The 21,475-nt window shown below is 32.0% G+C and overlaps 1 protein-coding gene across 3 annotated transcripts in view; it reads right to left on the bottom strand.

Annotated features, from left to right (window-relative positions):
• Positions 1-21,475, bottom strand: part of LOC119605900 (breast cancer anti-estrogen resistance protein 1) — a 101,582-nt gene that overhangs the window by 13,971 nt on the left and 66,136 nt on the right. For all 3 annotated transcript variants that reach the window (XM_037959243.1, XM_037959244.1, XM_037959245.1), the window contains 2 exons: positions 11,325-11,468; positions 7,878-8,219 (listed from right to left, as the gene is read on the bottom strand). In XM_037959243.1, the coding sequence (XP_037815171.1) occupies positions 7,878-8,219; positions 11,325-11,468 (486 nt within the window). The remainder of the gene's footprint in view (positions 1-7,877; positions 8,220-11,324; positions 11,469-21,475) is intronic.

Genomic DNA, 21,475 nt, shown 5'->3' with positions numbered 1-21,475 from the left:
TGAACTAGAACTGAACTAGAACTGAACTAGAACTGAACTAGAACTGAACTAGAACTGAACTAGACTGAACTACTGAACTAGAACTGAACTTGAACTGAACTAGAACTGAACTAGAACTGAACTAGAACTGAACTAGAACTGAACTAGAACTGAACTAGAACTGAACTAGAACTGAACTAGAACTGAACTAGACTGAACTAGAACTGACATAGGGTATCAAATAGTCGGTCATGCTTATTTTTTGTTCCACAAACCAAACATTTATGCAAACGTTAGCGTATTTGAAAAACAGAAAAACAAAACATTTTGTAGTTGTAATTGTGGCTGCAACATTTTGTGGTATTTGAAATAAATTTTAAAGCCATTTTTGGTTATATTGACAAAGCAACTACCACAACAACAGCAACAACAACTTAATGACATATTTTACTCACTCATCAGCAAAGACTTTTTAAACAAAATTTTTAAACAGAGATTTCTTTAACCAAAATGGTTAAATGACCAAAAGGCTTAAAAGCGAACGAACATGAATGAGTTAGAGAGACAAAAGTATCAGTTAGACTGAAAAATAAAAAAACATAAAAGGACAGACTTTTGCTACAGGCTCGTCCAATGACAAACAGACTAAACATAGACAGTTGTTGCAACCTCAGACCATCCTCAAAATACAGGTAGAAGTGAAAAAAAAAACTTAACAAAACTGTAAATTTATTTTGTTTTGCTGCTATTTTTTTTTTTTTTTTATTTCTTTCTTTTATTGTCAAGAAGTCTTGCCAAAAAAATTAAAAGCAACTAATCAAAATTTTAAAAACTGTCTGTGATATGTACTATCGAGCATAGGGGTTAGGTGTTCCGTAGAGAGTATGAAAGACAGTTTTGTTGCTACTGCTCTTTGTCTGTTGAATAACATGTCTGTTGTGGTTATTGACCATATGTAGGCTCAAGGAACTTAACTACTGCCTACTGTGGCTAGAGGTTGTTTTTTTTTTCTGACAAGATATTTTCAAACTTAGAAAAACTTGTTACGAAATTCTTAAGAAATCAACAAGTCTCGGTGTATGTGTGTGTGTGGCTGTGTTAGAAGAGGTTAACTAGAAGTTAGTTTTAGATAAAATGAATATGGGTATATGACCGTTTGAAACATACAACGTTTGACAGAGAGATGGACCGACGCGAGCAGCATTACTGGGTCCACTTAGACTGCAAATAAACAGTGCCATAGACGGAAGGACGTCATTATATCGACTCAGCAAACGATACTGAATCTATATTTAGGTCGTTATAAAGATTAATTTAAACACATTGGCTTGTTATATATAAATGCTGAAAATTTTCTTAAAATCTGAGTTTTTCAAAGCTAAGGTCAAAGGTTAAACATGTCAATATTTATGATTTTAAAGGAGAACATATCGAAATGTTTAAATTTTGTTTGTAAGTGTTTTTAAAACCATTTTTATAAAATAAATTTGACCAAAATGGAAAATTTTTAAAACCGAGGTCAAAGGTAAATGCTTTAAATTTGATCAAAACTTGAACTTTTAAAGCTAAGGTCAAAGGGTAATATCTTTTTTGAATAATAAATGTTAGTGAATTATACAAATGCAGAAAATATGGCTAAAATAGTTTATTTTCAATCCAAAGGTCAAAGGTTAAATGTTTTTAATATTTGAAAAATTCCGTTAAAAAATATCTATCGTCAAAAGCTTTTAAAATTTCTGAACAAAAAGTCTTAGTTTTAAATAAAATTTAAATAAACTGCACGTTTTGAAATGCAATCAATGTAAAAGAATTCAAATTCTTTACATTTTTCCTAAAATTAATTTAAATTTCACATTTGTTTTAATGTTTTCTTAATGAAATTGAAATTATAAAAACAACAACACAAAAATTTGTCTCCAATATATTTTATAGTGGGTTGTTGTTTATATAAATTTTATATATTTGAAATTGAATGTGTGTGTTTTTAACACAATTTACATTTCCGCTCTAAATTCTAAGAAACTATTTATCTACAAAACGACGAAAAAAACAAATTTTCAATAAAAGTAAGAAAAACACGTTTGATTCATTCAGTTTCTGGGTTTCATTCATTCATTCATTCATATTTTAATTCAACTACATATAACTCTGGCCGTTGGTGGGTATAGATTTCAAAGTGTGTCTAAATAGTTGTTCTTTTTTTTTTTCTTTCTTCTATCTTAATCCAAGCCTGCATTTAGAGTCTTGTACATGTAGTAAACAATCGTATTCATTCATAAAAATTTAAACTACCAAATAACTCGATTTAATAGACTTCTAATCTCGTATCGATACCAGAACAACATTAAAACTCATGTAGGTGTCTTTTGACGCTTGGTTTTTTCACCATATTATGGTGCGTGTTAACATGTAACAGTCAAAGATTTGCCAGTTTTTTCGGCAATATTTCTTTATATAAAATTATATAATTTTTGTAATATTTGTTTTAATTTTTTTTTTTTGCCTCTGTCCAAAATTTATCATGATTTTAATGTGTGGGTTTTATTTGCTGTCACTTTTTTTGTGCTGTACATATTTAAAAATTGAAAATTATAATTGCTGCATGCAAGTGCAATGTCTGTAAATTTTTTTTTAAATTTTGTTAATTTTGATTTTTTTTCGAGGGGGTATTTAACCAAAAGTTTCCAGTTATTTCAATGTATGTCAAGTAAAGTTTTCTTATCTTGGAAAATTTGTTATTTTTTTTATTGTGTAAAGTTTCCTTTTCGTAATGCTTTTAGTGAACTTTATTAGGGCGTTACAAAGATTTTAGATTAATAAGTTTAGGCTATAGTCTAATCAAGTCTATAGTATAACCTATAGTCTAGTCTAGTCTATAGTACAGTATATAGTCTAGTCTATTGTCTAGTCTTTTGTCTAGTCTATTGACTAGTTTATTATCTAGTCTATAGTCTAGTCTATAGTCATGTCTATAGTCTAGTCTATAGTCTAGTCTATTGCCTAGTTTATAGTCTATAGTATAGTTTATAGTCTAGTATATAGTCTATAATCTAGTCTATTGTCTAGTTTAGTCTATAGTCTAGTCTATACTCAAGTCGATAGCCTATATTCTAGTCTATAGTCTACTACTATAGTATAGCCTATAGTCTAGCCTATAGTCTAGCCTCTGTAGTCTAGTCTATGGACTAGTCTACAGTCTAGTCTATAGTCTAGTCTATAGTCTAGTCTATAGTCTAGTCTATAGTCTAGTCTATAGTCTAATCTAGTCTATAGTCTAGTCTATAGTCTAATCTAGTCTATAGTCTAGTCTAGTCTATAGTCTAGTCTAGTCTGTAGTTTAGTCTAGTCTAATCTATAGTCTATAGTCTAGTCTAGTCTGGTCTAGTCTATAGTGTAGTATAGTCAAGTCTATATTCTAGTCTATAGTGTAGTCTATAGTCTAGTCTATAGTCTAGTCTATAGTCTAGAGTAGTAGTCTAGTCTAGTCTAGTCTATAGTCTAGTCTATAGTCTAGTCTATAGTCTAGTCTATAGTCTAGTCTATAGTCTAGTCTATAGTCTAGTCTATAGTCTAGTCTATAGTCTAGTCTATAGTCTAGTCTATAGTCTAGTCTATAGTCTAGTCTATAGTCTAGTCTATAGTCTAGTCTATAGTCTAGTCTATAGTCTAGTCTATAGTCTAGTCTATAGTCTAGTCTATAGTCTAGTCTATAGTCTAGTCTATAGTCTAGTCTATAGTCTAGTCTATAGTCTAGTCTATAGTCTAGTCTATAGTCTAGTCTATAGTCTAGTCTATAGTCTAGTCTATAGTCTAGACTATAGTCTAGTCTATAGTCTAGATCTATAGTCTAGTCTATCTAGTCTATAGTCTAGTCTATAGTCTAGTCTATAGTCTAGTCTATAGTCTAGTCTATAGTCTAGTCTATAGTCTAGTCTATAGTCTAGTCTATAGTCTAGTCTAGTCTAGTCTATAGTCAAGTCTATAGTCTAGTCTATAGTCAAGTCGATAGTCTAGTCTATAGTCAAGTCGATTGTCTACATTCTAGTCTATATTCCAGTCTATATTCTAGTCTATAGTCTAGTCTATAGTCATGTCGATAGTCTATATTCTAGTCTATAGTCTAGTCTATATTCTAGTCTATAGTCTAGTCTATATTCTAGTCTATAGTCTAGTCTATAGTCTAGTCTATAGTCTAGTCTATAGTGTAGTCTATATTCTAGTCTATAGTCTAGTCTATATTCTAGTCTATAGTGTAGTCTATAGTCTATCTATAGTCTAGTCTATAGTCTAGTCTATAGTCTAGTCTATAGTCTAGTCTATAGTCTAGTCTATAGTCTAGTCTATAGTCTAGTCTATAGTCTAGTCTATAGTCTAGTCTATAGTCTAGTCTATAGTCTAGTCTATAGTCTAGTCTATAGTCTAGTCTATAGTCTAGTCTATAGTCTAGTCTATAGTCTAGTCTATAGTCTAGTCTATAGTCTAGTCTATAGTCTAGTCTATAGTCTAGTCTATAGTCTAGTCTATAGTCTAGTCTATAGTCTAGTCTATAGTCTAGTCTATAGTCTAGTCTATAGTTTAGTCTATAGTCTAGTCTATAGTCTAGTCTATAGTCTAGTCTATAGTCTAGTCTATAGTCTAGTCTATAGTCTAGTCTATAGTCTAGTCTATAGTCTAGTCTATAGTCTAGTCTATAGTCTAGTCTATAGTCTAGTCTATAGTCTAGTCTATAGTCTAGTCTATAGTCTAGTCTATAGTCTAGTCTATAGTCTAGTCTATAGTCTAGTCTATAGTCTAGTCTATAGTCTAGTCTATAGTCTAGTCTATAGTCTAGTCTATAGTCTAGTCTATAGTCTAGTCTATAGTCTAGTCTATAGTCTAGTCTATAGTCTAGTCTATAGTCTAGTCTATAGTAGTCTATAGTCTATATTCTAGTCTATATTCTAGTCTATAGTATAGTGTATAGCCTAGTCTATAATCCACTCTATAAAAAATTTACACCCTCCCTAATAATGTTCACCATGTATGTATAAAAAATATATCTTCTGCAAAAAGTACTTTTAATTTGAAAGAAAAACTTTAAGGCAAAAATAATAATAATGCACATGAGTTTATGTTTGAAAATTTCATATAAAAACTGTTCCCCCTTTAGGTAATAAAACAATTTTCAAAATTAGTTTTGCAGAAAAACAATTTTCATATGCAGACGAAATGTAAGCAACTCTCACCGAAATTTAGATAAAATTTTTAAATTATAAGGTTGAAAATTTACAAAAAACAGTGAGAGAAATTTTGCACAGAATAAAAGATTAAAATTATATGATAATATTTGCTCTTTAAGAAATATATTTGTTCTAATTGTAATTAACCGTTTGTTCTCATTGTATGCTAACGTAATTTATGGCAACAGTCCAGTCCCATTTTCTAAGTTGAGTTGTATTTTTTCAAAATTTATAATTTCCTTTTTTTTGCTCCCGCTTTCCGGCTCTTAGATTTATTGAGCATACAGGCATAAAATTGCGATAAGCCAGGCGAGCGGGCACACAACCACTGGGATTATGTGCAGCGCATTAAATACATGTTGTGTTTGTAGTTTATGCCCCATAGCTGTTGTTGCACTAATCATAATTGTAACCACGAGCAGTAAAATAAATGACATTTAAATTACACAAGATAAACGATTTCAAGTGCAAAATCATTGAATTTGAAAAATATGACAATTTTTCTGCTTATTTGCATTAAATAAGATTTCGAAGAGTAGTTTGTTTTTTTTTTTGTCTTTTTTGCTTTGTAGTATTTTAACAGAAATGACAGAAAACAGGCTCCTTTCACTTGTTTTTGTTGTTGTTGCTGTGTGCATCAGACAACATGCTGCATAGCAAAAGTTACAAAAGCAAAAAATAAATACGCAAACACAAAAAAGGCGCCACAATTTCAATCTGTAAGGCGTTTGTTAATGAGCCACCAACCAACATAAATGCCGCATACAGGCGGCTGTGGCTGCAGTAACATAAAACTATTTTAAAAGCTTAAGCTAGGTATGTGACCATCATAAAAATTACGGAAAATTTTGACAGGGATAAAATTAACCTAAGGGAATTAATATAATCGTGTAGTCATTGTCTGTTTATTGGACTATATAATATACTATAGACTGGACTATAGATTAAACTGTAGACTAGACAATAGACGAGACTATAAACTAGACTATAGACTAGACTATAGACTAGACTATAGATTAGACTATAGACTAGACTATAGACTAGACTATAGACTAGACTATAGACTAGACTATAGACTAGACTATAGACTAGACTATAGACTAGACTATAGACTAGACTATAGACTAGACTATAGACTAGACTATAGACTAGACTATAGACTAGACTATAGACTAGACTATAGACTAGACTATAGACTAGACTATAGACTAGACTATAGACTAGACTATAGACTAGACTATAGACTAGACTATAGACTAGACTATAGACTAGACTATAGACTAGACTATAGACTAGACTATAGACTAGACTATAGACTAGACTATAGACTAGACTATAGACTAGACTATAGACTAGACTATAGACTAGACTATAGACTAGACTATAGACTAGACTATAGACTAGACTATAGACTAGACTATAGACTAGACTATAGACTAGACTATAGACTAGACTATAGACTAGACTATAGACTAGACTATAGACTAGACTATAGACTAGACTATAGACTAGACTATAGACTAGACTATAGACTAGACTATAGACTAGACTATAGACTAGACTATAGACTAGACTATAGACTAGACTATAGACTAGACTATAGACTAGACTATAGACTAGACTATAGACTAGACTATAGACTAGACTATAGACTAGACTATAGACTAGACTATAGACTAGACTATAGACTAGACTATAGACTAGACTAGACTAGACTATAGACTAGACTATAGACTATACTAGACTATAGACTAGACTATAGACTAGACTATAGATTAGACTATAGACTAGACTATAGACTAAACTATAGACTAGACTATAGATTAGACTATAGACTAGACTATAGACTAAACTATAGACTAGACTATAGACTAGACTATGACTAGACTAGACTACACTATAAACTGTACTATAGACTATACTATAGTCTAGTTTAGACTATAGGCTGGACTATAGTCGTACTTTAATTGAGTCTAGATTATAGTTCGACGTTTGACTCCTTTAGTATTGAAAAAATTTCTATTTTTCTAAAAATTGGACATAACATATTTAGTCCTAAGCAAGAATAGGTTCTTATTAAAATGGTCACTTTTAGCACTCATGCATGCAATTGAGTTTTATTTCTGCTGAAAATTATGATTTCAAACATACTGAAAATGAAAACAAAAACAAAAGAGATCCTGCAGCGATGATTTTTCATTTTTACAACAAACTTTCCCACTGAATGTCATGTTTTTTGTGGCTGCCACAGCAGCAGTGATATAAAATAAAAAATGCACAGAGAAAAAAAATTAATTTCAATGCGTTTAAGAAATTTTGTAAAAAAAAAGAAAAAATCAGCCAACAAATAAAACAGGAGACAAGTAACGGTTGTATGTAGCAAATATGAATGTGGTGGCACTACAAAAGTTGCCTGGAAAGATAAAACCCAGATATTAGCAACACATACGCAGACCAAGCGTGAAATGAAGAAATTTCTCATTTCAAAGTAGACTCAACAAAACAGCAAAAAAAAAATACGAACGAAACCTGTACATTATTTTTGTTTTATTTTTAAATTGTCTGTTGGCACTTTTGGGTCTGGACATTTTCTTCTTCCTTGTGAAAAACGCACACACTCAGTAATGAACAAAAAACAACAACTACTACTACATCTAGTGTAATGTAAACAAAACTTACCTTGTTGGGTGACACATGCCATGACCTTCGTGTACCCTGTCGTTGTGTCTGCTGCTGCTGCAAGTTTGAGGAGTTGCTGGTTACTGTTGTACAGCTTGTTGAAGATGTGGTTGTTATGTTGCTTTGACTGGCGCTAATATAACCGCTGCCACTACCATTGGCACTACTGCCGGAGCCACTGTTTATCGAGGTATTTTCATAAATGTCCGCCGAACAAATTGAACTATTTAAAGTGGCTGTACTGGCTGCCAACGAGGGACAGGGCGAAGAGGCTGGCGATGGTGAAAAACAACCCGAATCGTATGAATTTAAAATTCTCAAACGATTACCAGGACAAAGACCCTGCAAAAATAAAATGTTTAATGAGTCGTTTATAATTTGTTTTTCTGTTTTTATTTTTATTGTCTTTTCTTCATTTTTTTTCTCTTAATGTGTCTATTATTTGATTATTTTTATTTATATTTTTTAAATATGTATTTAATGAACCTTGAACAAGGAAGACATGTGGTTTTGCTTTGCTTAATTGTTTTTTACATGAAATTATGGATTTTCTTTTGAAGATTTTTTTTATTGAAATTTTTGTTTTTAAGTGCAAGACCAAGAGTAAAACGCCACTTGAACTGTTTGGAATATTTGTGGGTCTGGTATTTAAATTGACAAGAATTTTACAGTTTCCATTCTGTCGCCAGGGGAAAATCTGTAGGGCGTTGTGAACTTGCTGAATTTTCAAGGACTTTTATTACAATGGCAATTTATTGAAATAATTTGAAAATTGAAATGCTTTTTATGAACTGAGTATAATCTAGTTTTTAATCTTGCCTATAGTCTAGTCTATAGTCTAATCTATAGTCTGGTCCATAGTCTGTAGGGTCCAGTCTATAGTTTAGTCTATAGTATAGTCTATAGTCTAGTCTATAGTTTAGTCTATAGTATAGTCTATAGTCTAGTCTATAGTCTAGTCTATAGTCTAGTCTATAGTCTAGTCAATAGTCTAGTCAATAGTCTAGTCTATAGTCTAGTCTATAGCCTAGTCAATAGTCTAGTCAATAGTCTAGTCTATAGTCTAGTCTATAGTCTAGTCTATAGTCTAGTCTATAGTCTAGTCTATAGTAGTCTAGTCTATAGTCTAGTCTATAGTCTAGTCTATAGTCTATAGTCTAGTCTATAGTCTAGTCTATAGTCTAGTCTATAGTCTAGTCTATAGTCTAGTCTATAGTCTAGTCTATAGTCTAGTCTATAGTCTAGTCTATAGTCTAGTCTATAGTCTAGTCTATAGTCTAGTCTATAGTCTAGTCTATAGTCTAGTCTATAGTCTAGTCTATAGTCTAGTCTATAGTCTAGTCTATAGTCTAGTCTATAGTCTAGTCTATAGTCTAGTCTATAGTCTAGTCTATAGTCTAGTCTAGTCTATAGTCTAGTCTATAGTCTAGTCTATAGTCTAGTCTATAGTCTAGTCTAGTCTATAGTCTAGTCTATAGTCTAGTCTATAGTCTAGTCTATAGTCTAGTCTATAGTCTAGTCTATAGTCTAGTCTAGTATAGTCTAGTCTATAGTCTAGTCTATAGTCTAGTCTATAGTCTAGTCTATAGTCTAGTCTATAGTCTAGTCTATAGTCTAGTCTATAGTCTAGTCTATAGTCTAGTCTATAGTCTAGTCTATAGTCTAGTCTATAGTCTAGTCTATAGTCTAGTCTATAGTCTAGTCTATAGTCTAGTCTATAGTCTAGTCTATAGTCTAGTCTATAGTCTAGTCTATAGTCTAGTCTATAGTCTAGTCTATAGTCTAGTCTATAGTCTAGTCTATAGTCTAGTCTATAGTCTAGTCTATAGTCTAGTCTATAGTCTAGTCTATAGTCTAGTCTATAGTCTAGTCTATAGTCTAGTCTATAGTCTAGTCTATAGTCTAGTCTATAGTCTCGTCTATAGTCTAGTCTATAGTCTAGTCTATAGTCTAGTCTATAGTCTAGTCTATAGTCTAGTCTATAGTCTAGTCTATAGTCTAGTCTAGTCTAGTCTATAGTCTAGTCTATAGTCTAGTCTATAGTCTAGTCTATAGTCTAGTCTATAGTCTAGTCTATAGTCTAGTCTATAGTCTAGTCTATAGTCTAGTCTATAGTCTAGTCTATAGTCTAGTCTATAGTCTAGTCTATAGTCTAGTCTATAGTCTAGTCTATAGTCTAGTCTATAGTCTAGTCTATAGTCTAGTCTATAGTCTAGTCTATAGTCTAGTCTATAGTCTAGTCTATAGTCTAGTCTATAGTCTAGTCTATAGTCTAGTCTATAGTCTAGTCTATAGTCTTGAGATGACCGATCCAGTGATTTCTAAAGAACGTCGTCCTAAGTGAACGTGATTTGTATCTGACATCCTACTGTAAGAAAATTAAGATCAGTGGGCCGGTTGAATCGCTTGACAATAACTATCAATGTTCTGTGAGAATATCCAAATCTCAAACCATTCTTTATTAACATCATTCGACTCCCCAAGCATTTTGCTTTGAAATTGTTTGCTGATGAATTGTAGAATTTCCATTAATAAAATGCTTAAAGACAATTCATTTAATTCTCTTTTAAATTCATTTAATTTACAATTTCCTTTTTTATTCCTAAACTAAATTAAACGCTAAGATTGATTTAGATTTTTGCAATATGCAAAAATCACGAAAAAAAACTCCATCGGCAAACTGCAAGAGCTTACAAAGAGAGAATAAATATAAAGGAGTCACATCACATTGGGAGGGGGTAATCAAAATAAATTACAAATATTTTCAACTCGATGAACTAATTTTATGATTAACTATAATTTACCATGTCGTTGAATAATGTTTATAACTTTGTAAGACACACACACACATACAAAAAGTCTGTTCCAATGTTTTGCCTGCCAGCCAAGCACAGTCACTTCTCCCCAGTGTAGCTGATGAAAAGGAAATCTGTTTTAATTTTGATTGACAGACGAAGCATGAGTTTTTTTCATGCAGATTTGCAACATGTTTTAATGTTGTTCTTGATGTTTAAAAAGAAATCAAGAATGGCACCTAAACGTTTTAGTTTTTATTCATTCTTTAAGACTTATTTCACAGCAACACTTGTTTGATTTTGTTTCAAAATTTATTTAAATTTTGTTTCTTTTCGCTTTTTTCTGTTTATTACAGCTTGAAGGGTTATTCGCCATAAATGTACATAAAAAGACTTAGAACAAAATTTATTTTTAATTTCACGATCAGTCTACGTTATTTTTATACAAATCAAAATACCATAAAAAGATGATGCTGTTGTTTTTGTGAAAATTTAAAAATAAAAGTGAGTGTTAATGCAATGCATCCAGCCAGTATCATCATCAGCATGATCATGAAAATGATGATGATCTTATATGAGAATGAAAGTGTCTTAACAGAGTGAATATGAATGAGTGAGATCATGTTTGTGTTCTTCTTCCTCTGACACTTACCTGACGACCGCGTAATGTACACAGCCACCAACCAACGAGACCATCAGTGTCCTGTTCAATGACAGCAAGTATGTCGCCCTTTCTGAAGGCCAATTCATCGGGTGAGTCAGCTATATTATCATATAATGCTTTGGCATAGAGTTTCTAAAATTAAAGAAGAGAGTAGAGAAAGAAGAGATAAATTAGAAGTTATTTTTTTTTGTTTGAAAGATATGTAGAGGAGTAGAGAATCATAAAATTAAGATTCTGGGAATTGATATTTGTAGTTTTTTTGCATGAAAGATGATGTTTAAAGTTAAGACGTTTTAAGAGTCAGGAAATTTTTGAAATTCTTTATTAATGATATTTGTAGTGTTCACTGTTTAAGTAAGTGGACACAAGTTATGTTCTGTGTTCTTATAACCGATCTGTCTATAGTTAATAATATTGGCCAGAGTCCGTTTCATTTAATCTTGATTATAGTCTGGCCTATAATCTAGGCTGGAGTCTGGGTTTTATTCTTGATTATAATCTGATCTAGCCTATAGTCAGTGACTTAATCCTGACTTATCTTGTACATAGTCCTGACTGTGCTGTTGTCTATAATTTTGATTAGAATCTGGTCAGTATTCTTAACTGAACTCTGGTCCATAGCCTTGACATATTATGGTCTACAGTATTGATTATATTCTGTAGTCTGTAGTCTTGATTATAGTCTGATCTATAGCCTTGATCACACTATGTCTTGACAATAGTTTTGTCGGTTGTCTCGACTCTCGTCTATAGTCTTTACTCTAGTCTGGTCTATAGTCTTGATTATAGTCATGACTATAATCTGATTTGCAGTCTTGACTGTTGTCTGGTCTATAGTGTTGGCTACTGTCTTGTCTGCAGTCTTGTCTAGACAATAGTCATGATAATAGTTTAGTCTGGATTATAGTCTGGTCTATTGTCTCGACTCTACTCTGGTTTATAGTCTTGACTCAAGTCTTGTCTATAGTCTTCACTCAAGTTTTGTCTATAGTCTTGTCTATAGCCAGTCTTGACTATTGTCTAGTCTTTAGTGTGAGCTATAGTTTTGTCTATAGTCTGGTCTAGATAATAGTCTTCACTGCAGTCTTCATAATAGTTTAGTCGATAGTCTGGATTATAGTCTTGAATAGAGTAGCATTGACACATTTTGATCTACACTATTGACTATAGTCTGGTCTATAGCCTTAATCACACTCAGTCTTGACAATAGTTTGATCTTTAGTCTCGACTCTAGGCTCGTCTAAAGTCTTGACAAGACCCTTATAGTCTTGTCTTAGACATTAGTCTTAACTATAGTCTTGATAGTAGTTTAGTCGATAGTCTGGACTATATTTTGGTCTATTGTCTCGACTCATGTCTTGTCTATAGTCTTGACTATAGTCTGGTCTATAGTATTTACTAAAGTCTGGTTTAAAATCTTGACTAAAATGTTGTCTATAGTCTGGTCTAAACAATGGTCTTAACTATAGTCTTGATAGTAGTTTAGTCGATGAATAAACTTGATAGTAGTTTATTCTATAGTCTCGTCTATAGTCTTGACTCTTGTTTGGTCTATAGTCATGACTATAATCTGATCTGTAGTCTTGACTATTATGTGGTCTATAGTGTAGGCTATAGTCTTGTCTTCTTAACTATAATCTTGATAGTCTGGACTATAGTTTGGTTCATTGTCTCCACTCTAGTCTGGTCTATTGTCTTGACTCAAGTCTTATCTATAGTCTTGATTATAATCTGGTCTATATTATTTACTTAAGTCTTGTTTAAAATCTTGACTGTAGTAATGACTATAGTCCTATTCTTTCAGTCTTGACCAGAGTATGTTCTAAAATCTTGACTATAATCTGGTCTATAATATAAAATATATATTGGTTTGTTTTAGTGACTTTAAACTGGTCTATAGTCTTGACTAAAGTCTGGTTTGTTATCTTGACTAAAAATATGTTTCATAATCCATCTTAAAACCAATTATTAGATCTCATAACGCGCGACCAAATAACCTAAAAGCAACATATTGTTTTATGAACTCCCCTATTATTAGCTGTTTCTCTGTATAATTACTTCAGATTCTGTTTTGCAAAATTGCTCGCTGTTCTTCTACCCAATGTTCAAGTTCAAAAAGTTTAATATTTTTTTTTTTTTTTTGTTTTGTTCAAAATAAACTTCGTCTTTGTTTTAAACTCTTTTTTGTCGCGTTTACTTGCTTTGTTTTCATTTATATTTTGAAGTGTTTAAAATATTTCAAATTGTGTGTTTTTTTTTTTTTTTTTTTTTTTGTTAATTGTCAGAGTGTTTTTTAATGGCTTTAGAAAACAAAACCACACGCAACTTTGAAAAAAAAAAAACATTAAGCGGAAACTCTTTTTGAAAAAGTTTTGTTTTAAATAAAACTGGCTTGTAGTTTTTAGAGTTTTTATTTTAACCTTTTAAGTTGATGTGACTGTTGAATTTTGTTTCATAAACTAAATCATATTTATACAGGAGAAAAAAATACAATGTTTCACATTTTGACATACATTAACAAATATTATTACCACCACTTTAAAATGTCAAATTGTTGACTTCGTTGTAGAAGAAAAAAAAACAACGACATTTAACTTTACCACTCTACTTATGTAAAAAATTTGAACAAATTTTGACTTTTAAATGGCTGTGAAGTCGTCGTCAGTAATTTGTATTTATTTTACAATTACATTTGTAATTTTTAGTTTATAATTTATGAAATCACTTTCAAAAAAAAAAAAAAAAAAACACAAACTCTTACAATGTTGTACGTTACATTTTGATATTTTTTTTGTAAAACGAAGAAAAATTATATCTGATTGTATATCATGACAGTGTTACAGTTTTGTATCTAGATAAATTATGGTATTTTCTATACAAAAATGAAAGTTTTTATACAGATTAAGCTTTAGAGAATCTTGTAAAATGTTTTCAGTACTCAGTTTTGCTCTTAACGATTAAAGTGTTTTAAAAACAGGCATAGGCAAAGAGCTCTCTTATGAACTCTTTTGATTTCTGCCCTCAGACAGCTCAGTTGTCTTAAACAAAAACTAGTCAGAGGCATCAATTCTTACTATTTGCCGATGCCTGTCTTAAAGCTTCACTATCTTTTATTTAAAAACTTATTAAAAACTTTCTTATGGAACCACCCATAATAGTAGCTGGTAAAATTTAAATCATTTTAGACATTTGAAATAAAATATTGTTACTGCATTCATAAAAAATAATCAACCGGGGGGAAAAACTTTATTTTAATGCATTTTGCATGAGTAACAAACATTTGAATTTTAGAAAAAAAAAATGTTGTTTTCTTGTTCGAAATTTATTTTTATTTGCTTCTTTTATTTAAGTTTTTTTGTTGTTATTTTATTGTATACGTACTTTATTTACTTTTATTTTATATTATTTTTATTTTTACTTTATATGACACCATGCTAATTGAAAAAATCCACATAAAAATAGAAATAAAATAAAGAAAAACTGAACAAAAAGTAAAAACAAGATTTCAATACTCGTAAAGAGAGTGAACAAATGAATGAATAAATGTCTGTATCTTTCAAACGTTTAGTTTGGTTTTATTTTCATGCAAATGTACGGTACTCTCGCCGGAGAAGGTGTGTTAAGGTTGAGGAAAGGAGGCAGGCAGAAAAGGAAAGGAAGGGGGGAGAAAGGGGAGGAAACGGAGAGGACAAAAGAGGGGCAGTCAAAAGAGGAAAAGGGCAGAGGCGAAAGGAAGAACGAAACTAACGAACGGAACGAACAACGAACGAACGAAACGAACGAACGAACGAAACGAAACGAACGAACGAACGAACGAACGAAACGAACGAACGAACGAACGAACGAACGAAGAACGAACGAACGAACGAAAACGAACGAACGAAAAACGAAACGAAAACGAACGAACGAACGAACTAACGAACGAACGAACGAAAACGAACGAACGAACGAACGAACGAAAACGAAAAACGAACGAACGAACGAACGAACGAACGAACGAACGAACAAAGAACGAAACGAACGAACGAACGAAACGAACTAACGAACGAAAGAACGAAAGAACGAACGAAAACGAACGAACGAACGAACGAAAACGAACGAACGAACGAACGAACGAACGAACGAAAACGAACGAACGAAACGAACGAACGAACGAACGAACGAAAGAAACGAACGAACGAACGAACGAACGAACGAACGAACGAACGAACGAACGAACGAACGAACGAACGAACGAACGAACGAACGAACGAAGAACGAACGAACGAACGAACGAACGAACGAACGAACGAACGAAGAACGAACGAACGAACGAACGAACGAAACGAACGAACTAACGAACGAACGAACGAACAAAAGAACGAACGAACGAACGAACGAACGAACGAACGAACGAACGAAACGAACGAACGAACGAACGAACGAACGAACGAACGAACGAAACGAAGAACGAACTAACGAACGAACGAACGAACGAAACTAACGAACGACAACGAACGAACGAACTAACGAACGAAACGAACGAACGAACGAACGAAAACGAACGACGAACGAACGAACGAACGAACTAAACGAACGAACGAAACTAACTAACAACGAACAACTAACTAAGAACGAACTAACGAACGAAAACGAAACGAACGAAACGAACGAACGAACGAACGAACGAACGAACGAAACGAACGAAACGAACGAACGAACGAACGAACGAACGAACGAACGACGAACGAACGAACGAACGAACGAACGAACGAACGAACGAACGAACGAACGAAAAACGAACGAACGAACGAACGAACGAACGAACGAACGAACGAACGAACGAACGAACGAAAACGAACGAACGAACGAACGAACGAACGAACGAACGAACGAACTAACGAACGAACGAACGAACGAACGAACGAAACGAACGAACAACGAACGAACGAACGAACGAACGAACGAACGAACGAACGAACGAACGAAGAACGAACGAACGAACAACGCGAACGAACGAACAACGAAGAACGAACGAAACGAACGAACGAACGAACGAACGAACGAACGAACGAACGAACGAACGAAACGAACGAACGAACGAACGAACGAACGAAAACGAACGAACGAAACGAACGAACGAACGAACGAACTAACGAACGAACGAACTAAACGAACGAACAAAACGAACGAACGAACGAACGAACGAACGAACGAACGAACTAACGAACTAAAAAGAACTAACGCTAACGAACGAACAACGAACGAACGAACTAACTAACTAACTAACTAACTAACTAACTAACTAACTAACTAACTAACTAACTAACTAACTAACTAACTAACTAACTAACTAACTAACTAACTGACTAACTAACTAACTAACTAACTTACTAACTAACTAACTAACTAACTTACGACTAACTACATTAAATAGTTAGTCTAGCCTATCGTGTTGATTACAGTCTGATTTAAGCTGGAGTCTGATTTATATTCTTGATTATAGTCTGATCTAGTCATGACTTGGCCCTGACATGTCTTGTATATACAACACGACTGTAATCTTGTCTACAGTCGTGTTGTTTAGAATCTGGTCTATAATCTTAACTATTGCCTGGTCTACAAATTAGCCTGGTGTCTGGTTTATATTATTGATTATAGTCTGATCTAGTCATGAGTTGGCCCTGACATGTCTTGTATAGAGTCTAGACTATAATCTTGTGTACAGTGGTGTTGATTACAGTCTGGTCTATAATCTTGACTATAATAGTCTGGTCCATAAAATAGGCTGGAGTCTGATTTATATTCTTGATTATAGTCTGACCTAGTCATGACTTGGCCCTGACTTGACTTGTATATAGTCTAGACTGTAATCATGTTTATAGTCTTGACTATAATCTGGTCAGTAGTCTAAACTATACTCTGGCCTATAGCCTTAGTATTGACTATAGTCACGTCTAGTCTATGGTCTTGGGTTTAGTTTGGTCTATAGTCTTGAATGTAGTCTTATTTACTGTCTAATGTATAGTCTTGATCAGACTCTGGCATATCATCTTGACTATACTAGGGTCTATGGTCTTGACTAGTTAGGCTAGTCTGGCCTAGTCTATAGTTTGGTTATAGTGTTATTTATATTCTTGTCTATAGTCTTGTCTCTATAAAACAAATGAATCTTAAAATTCCCTGCAAATATTGTTAATATTTGATTACCCATTAGCTTACCAAGGAGTAGAAAAGTGGCAATTGAACCCAAATGAAGCCTCCTAACTAACTTTCCTTTAAAGTAAATCTTAAAGACATTATAAATAATACTAGTTATTTTAGTATAAAATGTATGATACTTAAGCATCGATTCCTATTCCCTAAGAACCAGATATATGTGCTGTGCCCTTTAGGGGTTAAGCAATTATTATTGGCATAAAAAAGCTTTTAAATACCCAAAGTATTGCTCCATCCGTTACCTATCTTTGAAAAAACTTTTATTTTTTCTCAAAACTTTATAAAGTGTCTTCTTTGAAAAACAACACAACTCCACTCAAGAAAGTGCATAATTGTTCATGCGTCTGTCCGTATTGTCTGTCAGTTTAAATAACACATGGCGCATGGGGCCAAACAAATGCAAGAGCCAAAGAGTAAACTCAAACTATCTATCTATATAATAAAAGTGCATTATTGTGGAGGAAAAAAATATATATATATTGAGGAAATGATTTGTTTACAATACACTTGACTTAAAAGTCAAATTACAAATTTGTTTAAGAAAAAAAAAACGCAAAAGCATTAACAACATTGAAACAATAAATAAGACAAATGGATTTATTGTTTCATTCAAATGGTTTACAAATCATCGTCAAACAAACAAAAAGATTATCAAAAAATGTTTTTTTTTAAATTTCAGAAAGAAAAAAAGTAATAATTCACTTGAATTGAAATATTTATTATTTCAAAAAATAAATCTTATCTCCTAAACCTACGACCTTTTTTCGCCTTAAAAAAACATATTTTTGGCTTGTAATTCTTTTTCATTTTAAATAATAAAATATTTCCGTTACTAAAAATTAATCAAAAATATTTTCTTTTTTAATTAATATATAATATTGTTGTTTTTCTAGTTTTAATTAAATAAAAAACTTAGCAAATTCATTGTCTGATAACAGTTTTAGTTACTTTTACTTTTATTTAAATTTATATTTTGTCTATGAATTTTGCTATATGATGCCTGTTCTTAAAAGTTTACTTTATACTATGGCAAATGTCACGTAGTTGTATGAAGTTTTTCTTTTAAACTTTAGACTTTCGACTTTGTAATTTAAATCCAAAATCTGGTATCGAATATTGAAGAAATGATAACAAAATATTTACACCTGGTAATAAAATTTAATATGATTTATTAAATATTTTCTTGCTATGAGTCACTCACGAAAAGATTAGTGTATTTCTTTAAAAAATTTTATTAATATTAAACAAAATTGTCTAAAGGTTATCTAATTTCTTAGCGGATTATTAAAAAGACAATGAAATTTTTTATAATAATTTCATTTTTTTTATTAAAATTTATCAAAATGTTCAAGGTTCAATTTTGGTTCAAACGAATTTGACAGAAAATTTATATAAAAATCTTTCAGAAATATATTTCAGTTCATTAAACTTGACTAGATTATAAACTAGAATAAAAACTAGCTATAAACTAGACTAGCTATACTAGACTAAATTATATACTAGCTTATGGACTAGAATATAAACTAGACTATAGGCTATACTATAGAATAGACTGCACTATATACTAGACTATACTATAGACTAGACTAGACTATAGACTATTCTATAGAATAGACTACACTACATACTATATTACAGTATAGACTAGACTATATACTAGACAAAAAACTAGGCTATAGACTAAACAAAAGACTAAACAAAAGATTAGACTATAGACTCGATTACAGACTGGACTATAGACTAGACTAGACTATAGACTAGACTATAGACTAGACTAGACTAGACTATAGACTAGACTATAGACTAGACTATAGACTAGACTATAGACTAGACTATAGACTAGACTATAGACTAGACTATAGACTAGACTATAGACTAAACTATAGACTAGACTATAGACTAGACTATAGACTAGACTATAGACTAGACTATAGACTAGACTATAGACTAGACTATAGACTAGACTATAGACTAGACTATAGACTAGACTATAGACTAGACTATAGACTAGACTATAGACTAGACTATAGACTAGACTATAGACTAGACTATAGACTAGACTAGACTAGACTAGACTATAGACTAGACTATAGACTAGACTATAGACTAGACTATAGACTAGACTATAGACTAGACTATAGACTAGACTATAGACTAGACTATAGACTAGACTATAGACTAGACTATAGACTAGACTATAGACTAGACTATAGACTAGACTATAGACTAGACTATAGACTAGACTATAGACTAGACTATAGACTAGACTATAGACTAGACTATAGACTAGACTATAGACTAGACTATAGACTAGACTATAGACTAGACTATAGACTAGACTATAGACTAGACTATAGACTAGACTATAGACTAGACTATAGACTAGACTATAGACTAGACTATAGACTAGACTATAGACTAGACTATAGACTAGACTATAGACTAGACTATAGACTAGACTATAGACTAGACTATAGACTAGACTATAGACTAGACTATAGACTAGACTATAGACTAGACTATAGACTAGACTATAGACTAGACTATAGACTAGACTATAGACTAGACTATAGACTAGACTATAGACTAGACTATAGACTAGACTATAGACTAGACTATAGACTAGACTAGACTAGACTATAGACTAGACTAGACTAGACTATAGACTAGACTATAGACTAGACTATAGACTAGACTATAGACTAGACTATCGACTAGACTATAGAATAGACTAGACTGTAGACTAGATTATGGACTAGACTGTAGGCTAGACAATGGACTAGACTGTAAATGAGACTATGGACTAGACTATAATCTAGACTATGGATTAGACCATAGACTAGACTTTGGACTAGACTGTAGATTAGACTGTAGATTAGACTATAAACTAGACTATAGATTAGTCTATAAACTAGACTATAGATTAGACTATAGGCTAGACTATAGACTAGACTAGACCATAGATAGACTATAGTCTAGAACATAGACTTGACTATAGACTAGACTATAGACTAGACTATATACTAGACTATAGACTAGACTATAGGCTAGACTATAAACTAGACTATAGAGTAGACTATAGGCTGGACTATAGACAAGACTGTAGACTAGAATATAGACTAGACTACTTTAGACTAGACTTTAGACTAGACTTTAGACTAGACTTTGGACTAGACTTTAGACTAGACTATAGACTAGACCAGCTACAGATTTTGAAATCTATCTCCACAATCTTCTGAGATAAAATAGGAAAGCAGAGAGCAAAATTATGAAAAGCTAACGTTTCTGTTACGAATGACATGATAGATTACCAGTAGCTCGTAAAGTAATTATAGTATTGTCTAGAATTTACTTTTTTTAATATACAATTCCTGCCGCAATTCTCTAATAGTGCAGATTTTTCTTTGTTGTAACAAAACAAAGGCCCCAGTGACCTTGCAAATCCATTACCTTATTCAAATATTCCTTAAAATTCTTTATTACAAATTAATATTAATTACATAAACAATTTTTTTCCACATTGAAAAAAATGCCATTTTGTTAACACGTCTATAACGAATGTTACAGCTCATTTGCTTATTGTGTACGTGATCACACAATAAAATCTTGTACAAAACATTCATCTTTCACTCTAAAACTTAGTAACTAAATAAAAATATATAGATCAGAGATGAGCTGTAAAGAAAAATATATACAAATAGGCTAAGAATACTATTTATACGAATATAATGCTTTGAATAATGCATTTAAATAGAGAAAATGACAACAATATGGTAATGATTAATAATGAGACAATATCGAGGGAAAATAAAACAGTTGGTCATTGGTTTATCTTTAAAATCTATATTTATATTGATATTTTTCCCTTTTAGCACTTTAGATATTACGAAATCAAAAAGAAAACTACACTTTCTCTTTAAATATTTAGTAGACTTTTGGAC

This window comes from Lucilia sericata, unplaced genomic scaffold, assembly GCF_015586225.1.
Source record: "Lucilia sericata isolate MDLA Ls3-8-SP2 unplaced genomic scaffold, ASM1558622v1 Contig000531F_arrow, whole genome shotgun sequence".
NCBI lineage: Eukaryota > Metazoa > Arthropoda > Insecta > Diptera > Calliphoridae > Lucilia > Lucilia sericata.
Note: the sequence above shows the minus strand (reverse complement) of the source record. Positions and strands in the feature narration are given on the sequence as shown.